The sequence below is a fragment of the Chroicocephalus ridibundus genome, chromosome 25 (genome assembly GCF_963924245.1).
Source record: "Chroicocephalus ridibundus chromosome 25, bChrRid1.1, whole genome shotgun sequence".
Taxonomy (NCBI): Eukaryota; Metazoa; Chordata; class Aves; order Charadriiformes; family Laridae; genus Chroicocephalus; species Chroicocephalus ridibundus.
Genome location: NC_086308.1, coordinates 762,510 through 781,315, shown reverse-complemented (window position 1 = coordinate 781,315; position 18,806 = coordinate 762,510). Strand labels below are relative to the sequence as shown.

The window sequence follows — 18,806 nt, the reverse complement described above, 5'->3', positions numbered from 1 at the left end:
ATTCCCTTGAATTTACTTCCAGGTTTCAAACTGAGTTTTGATACAGGCCAATGTTCTTCTTGGAGGATGCTGTCCTTGAAGACCAGCTGTACGGAGCTTTGCGCCACCTTCAGTGCTCCTGACCATTGGATCCCCACGAAAACTCCTCAGCGTAGGCCAAAGGCAAAAGGACCTCTGAGGTCCAGCGTTTGCAGTCTTCTGTTCTGCTTCCTCACTCCCCTGGAGTGCTGGCACCCCACTACTTCAGGGTCACGACAGCCAATCTTCACGTCTCTGACCAGCTCTTCCTGCATTGCAAGTATCACATCAAGGTTGGCATTATTTTTGTTGGCCCATCTGGCAGCTGTGCTAAGACGTTGTCCTAAGACACTCCAGAAACCACCTGGACCGTACATACTGCTGTGCTGCTCTTTCAGAAGCTGCCAGTATCATGGCAGTCCCCAGCGAGACCCAGGCTCATACAGCCAGACGCTTCCCTGGGATCCTTCAGAAAGACTATACCCTCTTCCTCATCCTGACTGTGGGTTCCTTATCTCCCACCTTGACAGGACACTTCTACTGGCCTCTCCTCTCACCCTCCCCCACAAAGGCTCACCAAACTCTTCACCTGCCCCAAGGAGTTGCGCCATACATCCAGTTAACGGCTTCACTTTCAGGAAACCCCACTCCTGATCCTTCCAGCCTGTCTCTCCTGAAAAGCCTGTAGCCATCCATTGCAGCACCCCAAGCTGTGTGCCTTGTCCCACCACGCCTTGGCAGTTCCTCTGTCAAAGTCAAAAAGCACAGGCTCTCTCTCAACTTGTCTCTTCCCCTGGCTGAGAGTTTTGGTGCACATCTGGGCTGTGGCACCTCAGGTGTAGCTCCAGGCCAAGCTCGGACGTCTCTTAAAGGAAACCTGGTACCAAGCATTGAAGACCTTCTGTGCGCAAAGGCTTTGCAGACGTCCCCAGAGTTGGTCTATTGCTAATTACTCGTCTGTGATGCTGGACACTGGGAGAGTTTCTAAGGTGTGTAAGAGGGACGGGGATACTGGCATTATCTCGGTTCTCCAGGGGTATCTTTTATCCTTCATGGACAGCTGAATGATTCTGAGAAGTCCTTATTTTGAGGGCAGGGCTGTTCTTCTGGTCCTTGTGATGAGCTCACCTCCTTTAACTCACTTACCCAAGCATGATAAATCAGTACACAATGGGAGCTAGCTAGATATATATCTTAAGAAAGTCAATTCATTTTCATACGATAAAGACTGATGGGCATAAGAGTTAGGGAGGTAGACTTTGATAACCTTGGATCAGAGGATGTCTGTCGCCAGGCTTTTTGGTGGTCAAGGATCACCTCTTCGTCATCCAGAACGGTCCATGCCAACATGCAGGAAGTCATGCCAAGGTGGCAGGAGGCTGGCATGCATGAGAAAGGAGCTCTGAGTAACATCAAGCCTGAAGAGGAAGCACAGAGAAGGTGGAAGCTGGCTGCCTTCCAGCCTCCAGGGTTCCGTGGTTCTGTGCTGGAGAGGGCCATTTGTTTGTGTGTGTGTGTGCTTGTCTGTGCATGGGGGAACTGGAGGGATGAGGGAATGCCGAGGCCAGCTTCTAGAGAGATGGAGGGTCTGAGACCAGCTCCTGGCGGGATCCGTGCTGTCTGTGTATCTATAGAGGTATACATCTAACACTAACGCTAACTAGCATGCAAACAGCCCCATCCTCATTGCCCTTTCTCCACAGACTGTGGATTGTCTTGGTCTGGAGTCTTCCCAAGGTCCCTTCCAGGATGAGAGACTGTGCATTTCTTTCCACCACGGGTCTTCCCTTCATGATGAGGGGGAGAGCGCTCACGTTGCCCATGACCACAGAAGTAAGCAGACATAACTTTGGTCCACTCCGCTGTGGGTTTTTTGTCCCACTCAAGGCATTGACTCAATGCTGCTCATCGGGTATCTCCAAACCGCTTTCATCATATCCTGAGTTGAACTTTCGGTTTTCCTTTTTCCTCTTTCCCCTTCCCAAGTTCTTTTCTTTAACCATTGCCGTAGACTCCTCTACAAGCTGCCCAGCTTCTCTTTCCCCACAGGCCCTACATTTGCTTGCTTTGTGCCCTCTCTACGGGGCACGAAGATGTTTCTAACATAGCTGTCCTGACAATTCCTCTGCTGGACAGTACAAAATTAGGAATGTCTTTAATTCCCTGTAGTGCCCTGCAACTCCTCGTGCTGTTATCTTGTGCTGATGCATCACCACAACCATGGTGAGCTGCCTGCACGCAAACATGAAGAACGAACAAAATGGGATCTTCAGTCCGGGGGGACCTTGGGAAATTCTGGGAGTCAGCCAGAAGAAACTGCTTAAGTTTTACAAAGAGAAGTGGCCAGTCCTGCATCAGGGGGAAGAAAAACACCGTATTACAGTGCCAGGTGGGACGTGACAGGATGAGCAGTGACCCTGAGGAGAAGGGCCCACGCATTATGAGGGACACCACATGAGGCAGTGGCGCAGGCTGACCATGAACAAGGCCAGCTGCACACAGGGATGGATTAGGAGGAGAGGGCTACCCAGACAGCTTGACTTTTCATGCCCTTTCAGTGAGCCGTGGTGTGGCCACACCTGGACGTGTCTGTCCCTCTGTGGGAATTCCTGCTGTAGACAGGTGGGGAGGAACGGGAGAGTGCCCAGAGGAGGCCTGCACATGGCCTCTGCTTGAGGCCCCACACCCCATCCTTCTGACCTCTGCCATCCCAGCACAACCCCAGGAACATGCTGTCCCTGGAGAAACACCAGCCTCTCCAGACAGCTCCAGATTCCCCTCCCACAGGATGGGTGGCCTTTATGTCATCTGTGTGAAGGGCTGGGGTACGTCCCTCAGTTAAACCCACGATCTTACCTCTCACCAGACACCGACTGGTGACTCCTAAATCCAGTCCAATATCTCTAAAATGTTACAAACGGACAGTCAGCTTTTTATTCCTGGACACATGGAGGAGGAAGAAGACCTTCAGGGGTGAATTTCCTCAGGCATGTTTGGAGAAAGACCCCAGCATTAAAGCACTGCACAGGGAGATCTTGCTTTGTTAACAGAGACTCTGTGAAAGAGGCCAGCTCTGAGCCACTGTGAAATACAGTTTTAGAAGGGAACCAGGTGAAACTAAGACGTAAATGTCTCAGGTGCAGTGACACAAGTGAAACCTTTGTGTAGGAGCATAAAAACCATAAATGACAATATCAACAGCAATGATGAGAAATGTAATCATTAAAAACACAAAACCAATAACAAAACACACAAAAAAGCAGATGGAATCAAATAGTGCGGGAGTCATTCGTGGAGAGAGGTGGAACATTTCTCCCTCTTGAAAAAAATCCATGAAATCAGATACCTAATGGCCTCCTTGAGCTCCTGGTTCCTCATGCTGTAGATGAGGGGGTTCAGTGCTGGAGGCAACACTGAGTACAGCACAGCCACCACCAGGTCGAGAACTGGGGAGGAGATGGAGGGGGGCTTCAGGTAGGCAAATGCGGCAGTGCTGAGAAAGACGGAGACCACGGCCAGGTGAGGGAGGCACGTGGAGAAGGCTTTGTGCCGTCCCTGCTCAGAGGGGATCCTCAGCACGGCCCTGAAGATCTGCACATAGGACAGCACGATGAAAACAAAGCACCCGAAGGTTAAACAGGCACTGACCACAAGAAGCCCAACTTCCCTGAGGTAGGAGTCTGAGCAGGAGAGCTTGAGGATCTGGGGGATTTCACAGAAGAACTGGTCCAGGGCATTGCCCTGGCAGAGGGGCAGGGAAAATGTATTGGCCGTGTGCAGGAGAGCATAGAGAAACCCACTGCCCCAGGCAGCTGCTGCCATGTGGACACAAGCTCTGCTGCCCAGGAGGGTCCCGTAGTGCAGGGGTTTGCAGATGGCAACGTAGCGGTCATAGGCCATAATGGTGAGAAGACAATACTCTGCTGTGAGAAAGAAGATGAAGAACAAGAGCTGTGCAGCACATCCTGCATAGGAGATGGCCGTGGTGTCCCACAGGGAATTGGCCATGGCTTTGGGGAGAGTGGTGGAGATGGAGCCCAGGTCGAGGAGGGAGAGGTTGAGGAGGAAGAAGTACATGGGGGTGTGGAGGTGGTGGTCACAGGCGATGGTGGTGATGATGAGGCCATTGGCCAGGAGGGCAGCCAGGTAGATGCCCAGGAAGGTCCAGAAGTGCAAGAGCTGCAGCTCCCGCGTGTCTGCAAATGCCAGGAGGAGGAACTGGGTGATGGAGCTGCCATTCGACATTTTCTTCCCCTGGGCTTGGAGACCTGTGAATGGAAAGAAAAGCAGTGAGAAGTTAGGGAAGATTTCTCTCAAACTAAAGTATTCAATTGGTCTTAGAAACCCACCAAACTGGCTCTCTCCTTTCAGGAAGACCTTTTGCAGGTCCTTTTTGTACACTCTGGTTGGTGCTGGCTGATAGTCCACCAGAGAGCTGAGATCTCTGCAGGGTTCAGTCCTGCCCTACAGCCATGGGTAAAAAGGAACACGGGGTGATCTCAGATTAAATCCACTCCTGGCATCAAAGGGCTTTTCAGCATTGTCACCCGACTGCAGGGCAGAGCTCAGGGCACCTTGTTGTTGGTGTTGTTCTGTTGTAGTTTCCCCACCACACCTGAGGAGTGTTTTTAAGGCAGAAATCCCTGGCATTTCTGCTGTGCTGCCAGTGAAACCTTGTGGGTCCTGCCAAGAGAGTCAGTACAGTTCTCCTGCCAAGAGAGTCAGGACAGGGAGACACAGTCAGACACTCAAGGATTTCTCCTCTTTGGTTGTTGGGCGGCTGGGAAGGACACTCAGGACTTCATACCCGGGATATTCAGGGGTGGAGGACTCTACTGTGTGGGGAGAGGAGACCACGGAGTGTCTCCAGGGAAGGCACCTGCACTGCAGGGGATGGCAGGGAGGGCCTGGAATCCCCTCTCCCATGACCTTTCCTGCAGTAGCTCCCTTTCACTCTCTGCCCATGTCTCTGCCACCCGGAGCTGTCTCTGCCTGGGGCTGTGTCATTGTCCCCAGGTCTCCTCCCTTTCAGTGCTCAGAGAACCCACCACACCTGCTGTGTGCTCAGCTCTGCCCTCAGGGCAAGTGCCTGCAAGCGCTAACAAGCAGCTTAGAAAAGATCCTGCTAGAACCAGGGTATCATTGCCTTCTCCAGAACGGAGAAGTAAAATCCTCTCTCTCACAACCCATCCAGCAAAGAAGGAGTGGAAAACTCCAAGCAGGGACCCTGTTTCTTTCAGGTAAATGCTGCCTTGAAGTCCTTCTCCAAAAGGACCCTCTGCAAATGTCCTGGGGGTGATCTGGAGCTGGGAGGAAACACGACCCACGCAGCACCCTCACGACTGCAGAAGGACCCTGCCGTGACACGACTGGGGTCACTCCTTCCACCCACAGCTTCTCCCCGCAGCGCCATGGGGAGCTCCCCGGGCAGGCTGAGAGCTGACCCTGGCAGGCAGCAGAGTCCCTGGCCCAGCACACAGTTCCCTGGGACACGGGGACCCTGCTCTGAAGGACAGCCCTGAGCACCCCTGCACGCACACCCACCTTCACAGCCCGGCAGCCGTCCCGGGGAGAAGGCAGCCGACATGCCCTGTGCCTTTGGTGATGTGGTAGGGGTGCCCTGCTCTCGAGCACATCCTTCTCAACACCGACGGAGCCTTGAGAGCCTTCCTGACAGATCACATTAGCCATGGGCTATGCCAGCTTTAGGAGACTGCTCCAGGGAGCCTCTCTGCATTATACTGCAGCAGAGACACATCATGCCCTGTCCCTCTGACGGTGCAGCAGGGAAGCCCTGCTCCACACGTTGTCCTTCTCCTCGAAACTAGAGAAACTGTGAGAGTGGTACTTGCAGATCCCGTAGGCTGGGGGTTGTTCCAGCTTCTGGAGATCCCTCCAGCAGCTGCAGATTCAATGCCCTGCAGCCAGAGACTGTGCAAAGGCTGTGAGGATTTCTCCCAGTGAGCTCTCAGCACCCTCCCACCCCAGGCTGCCTTTAAGCTCCGCTGGCCTCACACGTCTCCCCTCGCTGCCTGCAGGCAGTGCCCTCAGCCCTGCTGCCCTTTGCAGAGGAGCTGCTCCTGGGCAGAGCCGTCTCTCTGCAGCGCTGCCCGCTTGCCACGAGCTCCCTCCATGCCAGGAGCCCAGCCCAGCTCAGACGCAGAGGACCAGCCCGAGACGTCACTTTCTCTGCCTCCTCGGGGCTCCCTGGAGGTGTCCCTGTGCCTCCAGGGGAACCTGCTGGGAAAGAGACTGAAGTAATACTGTGTGGTCTCTCTTGCACCTCTGGAGAGACGCTTCTTTCCAGCCGGGTAATTTCTGCTATCAGAGAGAGCTGCGCACGAGAAAGGTCTTGTTCCTTCTGGTATGAGACAGGAAACCTGGACAGTGCCAGATCTCCTTTGCCCGTGCTGAGCGAAGGCAGTCGGCTTCGTCAACTGAGGCATCTCCTCCTTGGTTTGTAGTCCTGGGTGTGAAGTGGACTCAGCTCTCACTTAGGGCTCCCACAATCCCACAGGAGGGGGGATTCCTCTTGCCTCTCTTCAGGTGGGCACAAAATAGGCACCTGCTGCATGGGAGCTGCTGGTCTCAGCTCCCAGCGTCATTCCTGGAGATGGAGGCCAGCAGTGAGCTCTTCAGACTCAAACCCCTACTGACATTTCAGGTCTCAGACGTGGTCCAAGATACGTGCCGGTAACTGCAAGATCTAACGGAGCAGTTCATAGAGACAGGGCAGTATCTGGTGCCGTCATCTTTGAGATTCACGAGGAATTCCTTTGGCCACCAGCACGTGCCCACATTTCGGACAACTGAACTTTTCCCTACTCTTTCAACCCAGGGCAGCCTTCTGAGGTAGTCAGGGGACCAGATGTACTCATTGCCATTGACCTCATCCATCTTCTGCATCAGCCGTGTATACTAGATCCCCACTGACTGTAACGGCAGACGTCTCATGGACATCCCCACATCACCTAACCTAATTCAGGGCAGCTACTCAATGGCCATGGACAGGCCTGTTGTGCTACAGGAGGTGCCAGGGCTCTCCAGCACAACTGCAGGTGGCCGGCAGGGACTGCACAGGACCTACGGGAAAGGCATCGCCTTCAGAGTGGGTGCGAGACACACACTCCAGATGCCATGTCTCATAGATTCAGTTTCTGTTGGCCGGCAACTGAATCCCACGAGGGCAATGAGGCAGGGTCTGACCCACCTCCATCCAGTCGACGCAGAGCAGTTCAGGAACAGGAAGCACATCACACTGGGATCTCCACTCATTTGCCTATTTAAGCAACACAAGGAACCCTCCAGAATAATGACCCCAGGTCTTATTGGAGACATTAATGACCCTGACACCACTGGAAGGGGAACACAGCAGCATGCATACTGTCCAGCAGGTTTCTGGGTCTCTTGGGACAACATCTTTGCACAGGCGCAAGGTAGGCCAACAAAGGTGTTGCTGAGTCCAGTCAATTCAGAGGGAATTCTGATCAGGGGTGTGACAATGTCAGCCTGGGCTGTAGCGACCATGAAATAGGGGGGTCTCAGCTCCCAAGGGGACTGAGAAAAGACTGAAGCCAGACTACAGATGCTGGGTTTCTAGAGGAGAAATGGGGATGGCTTTAGGTAAGCTAGAGCTTCCCAAGAGTAGACCCTTGCAAGGCAAGGGTTCGAGGGCACCAAGAGGAGAGGCCGCTGCTTCAGGAACAGTTAAAGAAGAAACAAAGAGAATGAGTGGCCACTGCTGGAATTTACTAACAGCAGGAGTAGATGAATCTGCGATTCTCTGTGTCCTTCTTGCCTTGGTCTCCTCCAGCAAGCTCTCCCAGGCCTTTGTGCCTTGAGGCAGGACTCTGGAGGGAGAAAAAACCGTGGTGAATTTGGATAGAGTCAGGAGTTACTTGAGCAAACACAATCCTTAGCAGTCTATGGGACTGGAGGGGTGGCATCCGAGGGAGCTGAGAGGGCAGGACGATGCCACAGTAAAGCCACTCTCCATCATCATTGAAAGCATCTGGAGTTTGCGGGAACTCCCTAACAACTGGCAGCACCCAAATGCTGCAGGCACTTTCTGCTGTGACCCTGCTTTGCGTAGAATGTTGGTCTATAGAAATCTTGCAAGGTCACTTCCAGCCTGAACGGAAAGTTCCCAGAACAGGCCAATGTCTGCCACCCTGAGACCTGGAATCTGCACTCTGCTCTTCGTCCTCACTCCCTCGGGAGCTGAGACTCCACTCTTTCTTTGCTACTAGAGCCAAGGCTGACAAGGATGACACAGGTTTTCTGATCCAGGTGAGCATCGCCTTGCTTGGCCCATCTGGCAGCTGTGCTAAAAAGCTGAGGCAAAGAGCCTCCAGACACCTCAAGGAGCATTTGCACCGTGCTCTCCTGGGAATGTCAGGGGGTGCTGGGCTGACTTTTGGCTGCCAGGTGCCCACCCAGCTTCACTCCCGCTCCCCCTCCTTCTCCACTCGCCTTGCTGTCTGCAGGGCTGTTTCTCTCCATGTGTCTCACTCCTCTCTCTTACGGTGACTGCACGCTGCTGTTTAGCCTTGCTTCAATATGCTATCACAGAGGTGCCACGAGAATTGCTTACTGGCTCAGCTTTGGGCAGTGGCATGTCCCCTTTGGAGCCAGCTGAAAGTGGCTCTCTCTCACATGGAGTCACCTCTTGATCCCTTTTCTCCTAAGCCACCTCTGCAGCCCCCTCACCCCTACCAAAACCTAGCCATGCCAACGCAATACACAGGGTCATTGATGTCCCCGGTAAGACGTTAAGTCGTTGGTGAGCCCAAGACTTCCTCAGGTTGGTTAAATAAGAGTTGGTCCCCTTCCTCTCCTTCATTATAGGTTCTTTGTGTCAGAGCAGAGGTGTGCTGCACCTCAGTCGTGGCACCAGGGCCAAGCTCAGGCGTGCAACAAAGCCAGCTGTTACCAAGTGCCCAAGTACCGTGCGGGCAAAAGGTTTGCGTCAGAGCATGCTGGGGGGGATGGCAGATGGCAATGTAAAGGGGAAACGAGGAGATCAATCCCTGCTCTCCTCAGGACGAGAGAGAAGCAGGGCTGGACTCTGCAGCCCCAGCAGGAGAGGGCTTTGCGCCTGCGGGGTCTCTGCAGCTCCAGAGGGCCTGTGGTGCAGGTGAAGCTGATCTCCAGGAAGGACAAGGGGCTTTTGCAAGTGTCCTTGGCTATGGGTATCCTGAGATCCAGGAACACTGTGCAAATCATTGCTCTGTTCCTTGACTGCATCATCAAAGGGATGACTGAGGGATGTGGGAGAAGCACTCCCTGCATCTACTGGATTGAGATGGGACAGCACTTGCCTCACTGCAGTTGCTTGAAGGAAAGCACTGAACGCCTCAGAAGGTCTCTTGGGGTCTCTTACACGGCTGCTCTGAATGGGGATGATGTTCGCGCGAGTCCTGTGCTGTCCCTGCCGGCTGCACGCAGTTGTGCTGGAGAGCCCTGGCACCTCAGGCAGCTCCACAGGATGGAGTTAACCTTGAAATTGGGCAGCTGCCCTGAATTCGGTTGGGCATTGTAGGGGTGCCAGTGAGAACCCAGCCCTAACTGCCAATGGAGATCTGGTAAAGACAGCTGGTGGAGAAGAGAGAGAGACGTAGCTCTTCAGATGGCAATGACTCCATTTGCTCAGAGGAATAGCTCTATAGGCTGCCCTGTACATAGTGAGCAGGAACAGGCTTCATTGTCCTAAAGGTGGCCATCTGCTGTCACTTCAGCTGCCCAAAGCAATGCCCCAAGAGCCTCCAAAATGATGGCCCCAGACGCTGCCCTGTCCCTCTGAACTGCTCCATCAAAGTTTAGAGATACCTGCACATGTCTCGGGCCACCTCTGGCACTTCAAATGTGCACTGTGGTTTGCAGGGGTACAGGAGATTCCTCCCTTTCATTGTCTGGGTGTCCTGTCTCATAGGTGGAAAAGAAGAGGTCGTTCTGGGACCTAACTCTGCCTCTGATAGGGGAAATGATACTGCCGGAAAGGAATGTCCCCCCCAACAGCTGAGGGAGGAAACATCAGTCATGACTTCAGCTTGTTTCACAGCAGGTTCCCCTGGAGCCTCAGGGACATCTTTGATGGAGCCACAGCGAGCCGAGAAAGCGCCACCTGATGAGGTCAGAAGTCCTTGATTGCATTGCATGGAGGAGACTCAAGCATGCACATCATGTGCCTGTGGGGAGAGGAACCCGAGTTGAGCACAAGTGCCACCAGCTATTCCCAGAGCGTCCACGAAGGCCTGTGGGACACACTCTGTCTTCGGGTAACTTGACTTTGAGAGGAACATCCTCTGGGAAACCACCTGGATGCCGCACTGGGATGTGCTTCCGTGAACCAGGGTCCCTATGTCCATACCTCATGCCATGAGGCATCTCAGATGGGCACCACACCACAGGGCTGAGGTGCCTCCCAGCATCTGGGAGTGGCAGCAGGAGGCCAGAGAGTCCCTACGCCTCTGCACGTGGAAGGGAAGGGCTCGCGGCTTTGAACAGCCCTGTCAGAGCCCTGACAATTCTGCGTGTGACTTCAGGAACAACCCCACCGGCCCAATGAGATTTCTCTCACCTGCCTTTTCCGGTTCATCGCAAGTGCCTCTGTGTGCTGCCTCACCCTCCCCTGTCCTTATGGCCCATCCCTTGTTTCACACAGTCTGAAAGCAGCACGTCCACAGAGCATTTCGCCCGCGCAGTCCGAAAGGGTTCTGCAAGCAGGAGTGTCGCTGCCCTCCAGAAGATGGCTTTTCTCACCCTTCACACAGAACAGAGCACGTCTAGGGACTACGATGCACTCAGAAGCACAGACACCTCCGTGTTTCACCTCTCTGAACTTCCTTCCCAATGTCCTTAGGCACCTAACAGAGAAACAAATGTTGTCACTCGAAGGCATACCCACAAGGAGAGAGGGCACAGGAAGACCTAAAATTTTCCATGGAAAAAGGGGATTAGACAATTTGTCATCATCAATGGCGTTTCCCCTAATGGGAATGGGGAACGTCCCCAACCTTCAGAAAAATCTCTTCCTCCTCCCTCCCATGACCTGCCCCATAATTGCACTTGGGAACAGCCTCAGCATGGGGCTGCTGGTGGAAAACATGGAAACCTGCTACAGCTCCGCCACCCTGACTGTCCTCCCACTGGGCACAGCACCATCTCTGCTCACAGCGCTCTTAGGGCTATTTCCTGCACCTTTGGCAGGTACAGAGTGGCTCCTGCTGGTGGCCACATGCTATGAACAGTACTTGGCTCTGTGCCACCCCCTGCTCTCTGCAAGACTCCGGAACTGGAAGGGTTGTCGCTAGAAGACAGCTGCACCTTGGCTGGGGGGATTTCTGTCATCTGCAGTAATCATTTCCTTCTTGTCCCAGACACATTTGCTGGCCCTGATGTACTAGACCACTTTTGTGATTTTGCCCCAAGGCTGGAGCTCTCCTGCAGTGACACCATGACGCTCATGCTCTCAGCTTTGGAAACGTGCTGTTTAGATCCAGTCTTCCCCTTCCTGGTCACACCGGCATCTTGTGTGTGCATCAGAGCTTCCATGGCCACCGAATTAATTCGCATCAGGTGCAGGGATGCTTTACATGTGCCCTTATACAGCCCTGACCATATCAAGAATCCTTCAGTACTCCTTCAGGAGTTTGTTTGACTTCCCAAGGAGTATCAGTACCTATTAAAAAAAATATAAACATACATATGTCCAATGCAGCAGTCTGCATCTCTGTTAGAAGCCTTGAAGCAGTGTCCGGGGGAGCAGGGCTTGAGGTGTGAGCATCCCGTGAGTTGACGGATCCCTTTCCCAGCAGGTGGGGTCAGGGCTTGGCTGTCCTGCTTGGTGACACACATCAAGGGCTTTCACAACCACATGCCACGTTTGATTTTCCACCTCGAAGCAGCACCTCTGACTTCCCGCTTCACCAGCCTCCAAGGACTCTCGGAAACTCTTGGAGGTTTGCTGCTGACTTTTACTTGTCTTGAGGCTTGTTCAGTCTTTCAGGATCTGCAGTTCAGGCACTTGGCACCAGAGGGCTCATTAACATGCAAAACGCCCTAACAAGTCAAGTCTCTGGGCATAGTTTTCCTTAAAGTCTTCAATTCTCATGTGCTTAATTAGAGAAGTTTCAGGAATGTAATCAAAGTGAAATAATATGATTACTAAACAACAAGAAGAAAGGATTTCTTTTTTCTTTTTCCTACTTTATTTTTCTGCTTATACATGAATGGAAATCAGCAGTCTCTACATGATACTGATCCTGAGCGTCTGCTAATGCAGCCTGAACAGATATGAAAATCAAGACCCTTTGTGTTCCACAACCTATGGCCAGTCTTCATCCTGCCCCCAACCCAGCATTTCTCTCATCAGCCCCCTGGGACTTACAGCAGCCCTGTTCAAATCTGAGCTTCCTCCACTGAAGCTGCGCGGTTCAGCCCATTGGCACCGGTTCCCACCTGGGTTACTTGGAGAACGAGCAGCACACGGACACAGAAGGGTGTTTGTCACTTGCCAACAAATGGAAACAAAGGAATGCATAGTTCAGTAAAAAAATGAGACATTCCTCAGCTATGTGTAAAGTCCACATTACCCCCACCAAAATCTGCTTCCTACAGTGGCTAACCTTAGACCAACAGAAAACATAATTTTTGTTAAATCACAGATCCCAAGACTTCCCAAGAGATTCCCTGTCCTGGACTTTCTTTCTTTGTCCATAATTGTTCTTTGCACGCAGTGAGGCATACACTCATGTCATGAGCTCCCTGGATTCGCAGAGAGAAGCAAAGAGACAAAGTAAATCAAATGGTCTTTTGAACACACAAATCTGCCTAAAGGGGGCCCTGAGCAGCAACAAGCTTTTGGACAAATCATGGAATAACAGAATGATGGAATGTGTGGGGTTGGAAGGGACCTTGAAAGGTCATCTAGTCCAACCCCCTGCAGTAAGCAGGGACACCGACAACTAGATCAGGTTGCTCAGAGGCTCATCAAACCTGGCCTTGAATGTCTCCAGGGATGGGGCCTCCACCCCGTCTCTGGGCAACCTGTGCCACTGTCTCACCACCCTCAGTGGAAAGAACTTCTTCCTAAACTCTAATCTAAACCTGCCCTGCTCTAGTTTAAAACCATTGTCCCTCGTCCTAAGGCCACATGCCCTTGCAAACAGCCTTGCAACAGCTTTCTGACAGGGCCCCTTCAGGTACTGGAAGGCCACTATAAGGTCTCCCCGGAGCCTTATATGAGCACATTGTTAGCTCATGTCCAGCTTTTCATCCACCAGGACCCCCAAGTCCTTTTCCACAGGGCTGCTCTCTATCAAGTCATCCCCCAGCGTGTATTGGTAACGAGGGTTGTCCTGACCCAAGTGTAGGACCTTGCACTTGGCCCACCTTGATTGCCGTGTCCATTTTTGCACCCCCCACCACAAAAAAGACACTGAGGGGCTGGAGCAGGTCCAGAGAAGAGCAATGAAGCTGGTGAGGAGTCTGGAGAACAAGTCTGATGAGGAGCAGCTGAGGGAGCTGGGGCTGTTTAGCCTGGAGAAAAGGAGGCTGAGGGGAGACCTTCTCGCTCTCTACAACTCCCTGAAAGGAGGGTGTACAGAGGTGGGGGTCGGTCTCTTCTCCCAAGAAACAAGCAACAGGAGAAGAGGAAATGGGCGCAAGATGCCCCAGCAGAGGTTTAGACTGGATATTAGGAACAATCTTTCCCCTGAAAGGTTTTTCAGGCATTGGAACAGGCTGCGCAGGGAAGTGGCTGAGGCACCATCCCTGGAGGTAATTAAAAGACGGGTAGACAGAGTGCTGAGAGACCTTTGGTTTAATGATGGTTTTTCTCAGAGTGAGGCTGATGGTTGGACTAGACGATCTGAAATGTCCCTTCCAAGCTAGACAATTCTATGATTCTATGATTCTCCCCCAAGTGTGCCCAGGAGCCCAGCCTGATGCTGCTGGATGAGCCAGAAGGGCACATTGCCCCAGCACCCGGACACACGGACGCCTGCTGCAGGCAGGGCCCTGACCGCGCGTTCGCATGGTGCCAGAAACCAATGCAGAAAACTGACAAGTCCTCCTTTTTGTCTCTGTGCCAGGGAGCCAGGAGCTCCCCTCTACTCCCCTGCGCTGCCACATTAAAGGGCTGCAGCGCCCACTGTAGAGCAGGTGGCCACAAGGACTTCTTTGAAGGACAGGGGGACTCTGTCAAAGAGGAGAGATTTTCTACCCCTTTCCACTTCCTTTACCTTTTTCCCCAGCTTTGTCCTGCAGAAGACAGGCTTGGAGCCAGGCAGCACGGGGACCTTGACCCCGAGCGGGAGGTCCAGCAACGCCGTAGGTCCTTCTGCCAGTGGCTGTCTCCTGCTCCCGAGCTAGAAAGAGACACACACTCAGGGGCGCTCAGGCACTGTCTCCATAAGCCTCCTGCACGACACTTGCTAGAAAGGCTCTCGCAAGACTCCCACCAGGGGCAGCGCCAAGAGCAAGCCCCGTCAAAAGCTGCTCTCTGCTTCCTCGCCCCCGGCCCCACAACTCCCATCCCTTCCTCAACCCACATCCGCCTCCTGTCGCAGCAACCCCTGCCACCTGCTTAGCCGTGAGCCATGCTGGGCAGAGAGGCACGACTCCCCGCTAACTCTGCCCGGCCCCACCACCTTTGCATCCCTCGCAGCTCCCCGTGCACGTCCCGAGGCCCCAGAGCAGCCCCACGTGTCCCCGGCTCCCGGGCTGAACCCTCTCCATCAGTCCGTTGCTCGCCTCTCCCCTCCTCCCCACTGCGCTCAGCAGTGTGTCCACCTTTGGGATGCCGTCAGTGAGATGGTGCTCCATGGCTCCTTGCAAGAGCTCTCCTGGAGCTGTGACCCTGCGCTGCCACCTCTCGCTCCAGAGGCACCCAGCTGCGGCCACCACAGCCAGTCTCCCAGCAAGCGGCTCTAGAGAGCAGACGCACATTGTTGCATCGTCACGTTGCCGCGACACCGCACTGCACATCGTCATGTTGCCACGCCGCTGCCCGGCTGCTGCCCAGCCACCCCGGGGCCCACCTGGAGGGCCGTGTGGACACGCGTGTGGGCCACTCGCTCTCGCTTGGGACAGTCAAGATGTGGCTTGGTCTCTAAAAATGACTGGCTGGATCCTAAAAATGCTTGTTTAGAGCTTCAGAACGGGTCTTTGAATCTTAAAATGGGCGTTGGAACTTGTAAATGAGGGTTTGTACCTAAAAATGAGGCTTTGGGATCAAAACCATGGTAATTTGGTCCCTAAAAGAGGGGTTTGGACCATCAAAATTAGGGTTTTGATATTCAAGATGCATCTTGCACCCTAAAACTGACTGGCTTAATCTTAAAAATGCCTTTTTGGAGCCTGAAATAGAAGCTTTGGAAACAAAAAATGCGTTTTGGTACTCTTGAAAGGAGACTTTACAAAACACAGCTGAGCCTGGGGGCCCCTCTCCAGCCCCCAGTGGGGTCGACAGTGTCCCCTGGTCTCACTGTGACACGGAGGTGGACAAAACTGATGCTGCCATGGAACCAGCCCAGCAGGCGGCCGCTGTCCCCACAGCCCTGGGCATTGGGCACCTGTGGGGACAGGGAGGGGGACGAGAGACCTGGAGGGACAGAGACAGGGCTGGGGACAGTGGTGTGGCCAGGACACCTGTGGGGACAGCAATGGGGACATGGCACCTACAGGGATGACACTGGGGTCAGGGATAGGGTCAGCTGCAGGTTGTACACCTGCCCCTCCTCTGCGCTCCCACACAGGGAAGTCAGGGGCTGAATGTGGCACGTGTGTCCCCCTCCCCGCAGTGTCCCCACACCCCAAGGTGCTCTCCCCATCTCCTCCCCGAGGAGCTGCATCTGTGTGTGTGGCATCTGTGCTGCTGTTGGCTCTCGGCCTGCTGGAGGAGGTCTTGCTCTTTTTGAAGAGCCTCCAGTCTTTCAATCCGCTGCTTGATCACCGTGAGGTGCCTGTCAAGAGAAAGGAAGGCAGCTGAGAAGGAGCCGCTCTGTCCATCTGGGCCAGGCTGTTTTCCGCTCAGCCGCTCCCGTCATCCTGCTCCCAGCTGCTTTGCTCCAGGAGCCCCGGCAGCAGCTTCCAGCTGCCTGCCCAAGGCTGCAAAGACAGACTGTGCCAACGTGTTTGCATCTGGCACCGGCTCCTTCCACCGCCGGGCTTTGTCTGTTCACTGGGCCATGAGGCTCCAGGACTTCTCTTGGGGACCACGGGCCCCCTTCAAGAGCAAGCGTTACTTGGCCTTTTCTCACCTCTGCTTCCTCCTCCTCTCTCCACCTGGCAAACTCTTTCTCTCCTCCTGCAGCAGCCAGTCTCGCAGGCAAGAAACGTCAATCCTTCCCGGCAGTTCAGGGGCATCGTCTAATTTGGCCGGGTCTTGCCGGAGCTTTTTCTGAAAGGTAACACCGGTTTGGGGTTCACTGTTGCCTGGACAAGCGCTCACGCCCCTGCATGCTGAGGCGTCCCGCAGGCCCAGCCTAGCGACGAGGGCAGGAGAGAAATGCTTCCCTCGGGACCCCGCGTGCTTGCAGGTGACTTTTCTGCGCATGCCCACCCCGCTCTCTGCGCTTGCTCTGCTGGCGGCCCAGTCGTCCTTTCCCTGCCACACCACGCGTCCCAGCAGCACAGCCCTCACTTCTGCATTGGGTGCCTCCCCTCCCCGAGATGCCGCAAGGGAAGCCCCAGCCCTCGGCACCGTGCCGCTGACCGGTGCCCACCAACACCCGCTGTGTCTACCTCCTCTCGCATGAACCATCATTAAACCAAAGGTCTCTCAGCACTCTGTCTACCCGTCTTTTGATTACCTCCAGGGATGGTGCCTCAGCCACTTCCCTGTGCAGCCTGTTCCAATGCCTGAAAAACCTTTCAGGGGAAAGATTGTTCCTAATATCCAGTCTAAACCTCTGCTGGGGCGTCTTGTGGCCGTTTCCTCTTCTCCCGTTGCTTGTTTCTTGGGAGAAGAGACCGACCCCCACCTCTCTACACCCTCCTTTCAGGGAGTTGTAGAGAGCGAGAAGGTCTCCCCTCAGCCTCCTTTTCTCCAGGCTGAACAGCCCCAGCTCCCTCAGCTGCTCCTCATCAGCCTTGTTCTCCAGACTCCTCACCAGCTTCATTGCTCTTCTCTGGACCTGCTCCAGCCCCTCAGTGTCTTCTTTGTGGTGAGGGGCGCAAAACTGGACACAGCACTCGAGCTGGGGCCTCACCAGTGCCCAGTACAGGGGGACGGTCACTTCTCTAGTCCTGCTGGCCACACTGTTCCTGATACAGGTCAGAACGCTGTTAGTCCAACCTGGCCTTGTGCCCCGGGATTCTGGGTTGGTTGGGTTGGAGTTTGGGGTGGATTTTGGGTTTTTTGATTTGGATTTTGGATTGGATGTTGAGTTTCCTGGACTGGATTCTTTTTGTTGGATCTTTCCTGTTGGATTTTTGGGGTTGTTTTTTTCATTTATTTAAGTTGTTTTTTGGGGTTCACGTTTTGGGGTTGGATTTTGGGTTTAATTATGGGTTGGTTGGTTGGAATTTTGGGGTTTGATTTTTACCCCTGCATGGGCGTGTCAGGCAGCCATTGTGACATGAGGGCGGCAGGGCCAGCGCTGAGTGTCTGGCGGTGGTGGCATGGCAACCGCTGATGTGCTGCCCGCAGTGGTGGGGCTGCCATCGGCAGGGACATGTTCAAGCAGGTCAGGTTCCTCCAACGCCGTCCAAGCTGGCCTTGAGCCCTGGGATTTTGGGTGGGTTGGGTTGGATGTTGGGGTGGATTTTGGATTGGATTTTGGATTTTTTGGGGTTGGATGTTTGGGCTTGGGTTTTTTGGGCTTGGATATTTTGGGGTGGATTTGGGGTTTTTTTCAGTTAGATTTTGGGTTGGATTTTGGGTTTTTGGGTTGGATTTTTGGGGTTGGACTTTTTGGATTGTATTTTTGCAGTTGGTTGGGTTGAATTTTGGGTTGGGTTTTTTGGGGATTGGGTTGTTTGGAGTTGGGTTTTGGACTTTTTTGGGTTTGATTTTTTGGGTTGGATTTTGGGGTTGGGTTTTTTGGGTTTGATTTTTACCCCTGCATGGGTGTGTCAGGCAGCCATTGTGACATGAGGGCGGCAGGGCCAGCGCTGAGTGTCTGGCGGTGGTGGCATGGCAACCGCTGATGTGCTGCCCGCAGTGGTGGGGCTGCCATCGGCAGGGACATGTTCAAGCAGGTCAGGTTCCTCCAACGCCGTCCAAGCTGGCCTTGAGCCCTGGGATTTTGGGTCGGTTGGGTTGGATTTGGGTTGGTTTTAGTTGCTTTTTTAGGGTTGGATTTTTTGGGTTTGGAATTTTTTGGTTGAGTTTTTCAATTGTGTTTTTGGGCTTTTTGGGGTTGTATTTCTGGGATTGGATTGTTTGGATTGGATTTTTTGTAGGTGTTTTTTTTTTTTTTTTGTTGGATTTTGGATCAGATTTTGGGTTTTTCGCATTGGATTTATAAAGTTAGATTTTTTGTGTTGATTGGGTTGAATTTTGGGTCGGATTTTTTGGGATTGGGTTTTTTGGAGTTGGCTTTTGGATTTTTTTGGGTTCAGTTTTTGGGGTTGGATTTTGGGGTGGTTTTTTTGGATTTAGTTTTTGGCCCTGAGTTTTGCCTTTGCGTGGGCGTGACAGGCAGCCATTGTGACATGAGGGTGGCAGGGCCAGCGCTGAGTGTCTGGCGGTGGTGGCATGGCAACCGCTGATGTGCTGCCCGCAGTGGTGGGGCTGCCATCGGCAGGGACATGTTCAAGCAGGTCAGGTTCCTCCAACGCCG

The 18,806-nt window shown here is 53.6% G+C and overlaps 1 protein-coding gene across 1 annotated transcript; it reads right to left on the bottom strand.

Annotated features, from left to right (window-relative positions):
* Nucleotides 1-146: 146 nt before the first annotated feature.
* On the bottom strand, nt 147-14,844 carry LOC134527016 (olfactory receptor 14C36-like). The gene is made up of 4 exons (XM_063359364.1): nt 14,791-14,844; nt 14,262-14,387; nt 3,373-4,062; nt 147-287 (listed from the first exon to the last, which is right to left on the bottom strand). Exons 1-4 carry the CDS (start codon nt 14,842-14,844, stop codon nt 147-149), a joined length of 1,011 nt encoding a protein of 336 aa, XP_063215434.1.
* Between the last annotated feature and the right edge of the window lie 3,962 nt (nt 14,845-18,806).

What these genes read in the sequence shown, in the direction of transcription:
- LOC134527016 (XM_063359364.1), bottom strand. Translation starts at nt 14,844, where the DNA reads ATGGAGCACCATCTCACTGACGGCATCCCAAAGGTGGACACACTGCTG. An exon ending in GGACAAAGCTGGGGAAAAAG is followed by an intron (nt 4,063 to 14,261) that starts GTAAAGGAAGTG and finishes CTCTCCCTCCTC; the next exon opens with GACCTGGGCTCCATCTCCAC. An exon ending in GGAACCAGGAGCTCAAGGAG is followed by an intron (nt 288 to 3,372) that starts GCCATTAGGTAT and finishes CTTGCAATGCAG; the next exon opens with GAAGAGCTGGTCAGAGACGT.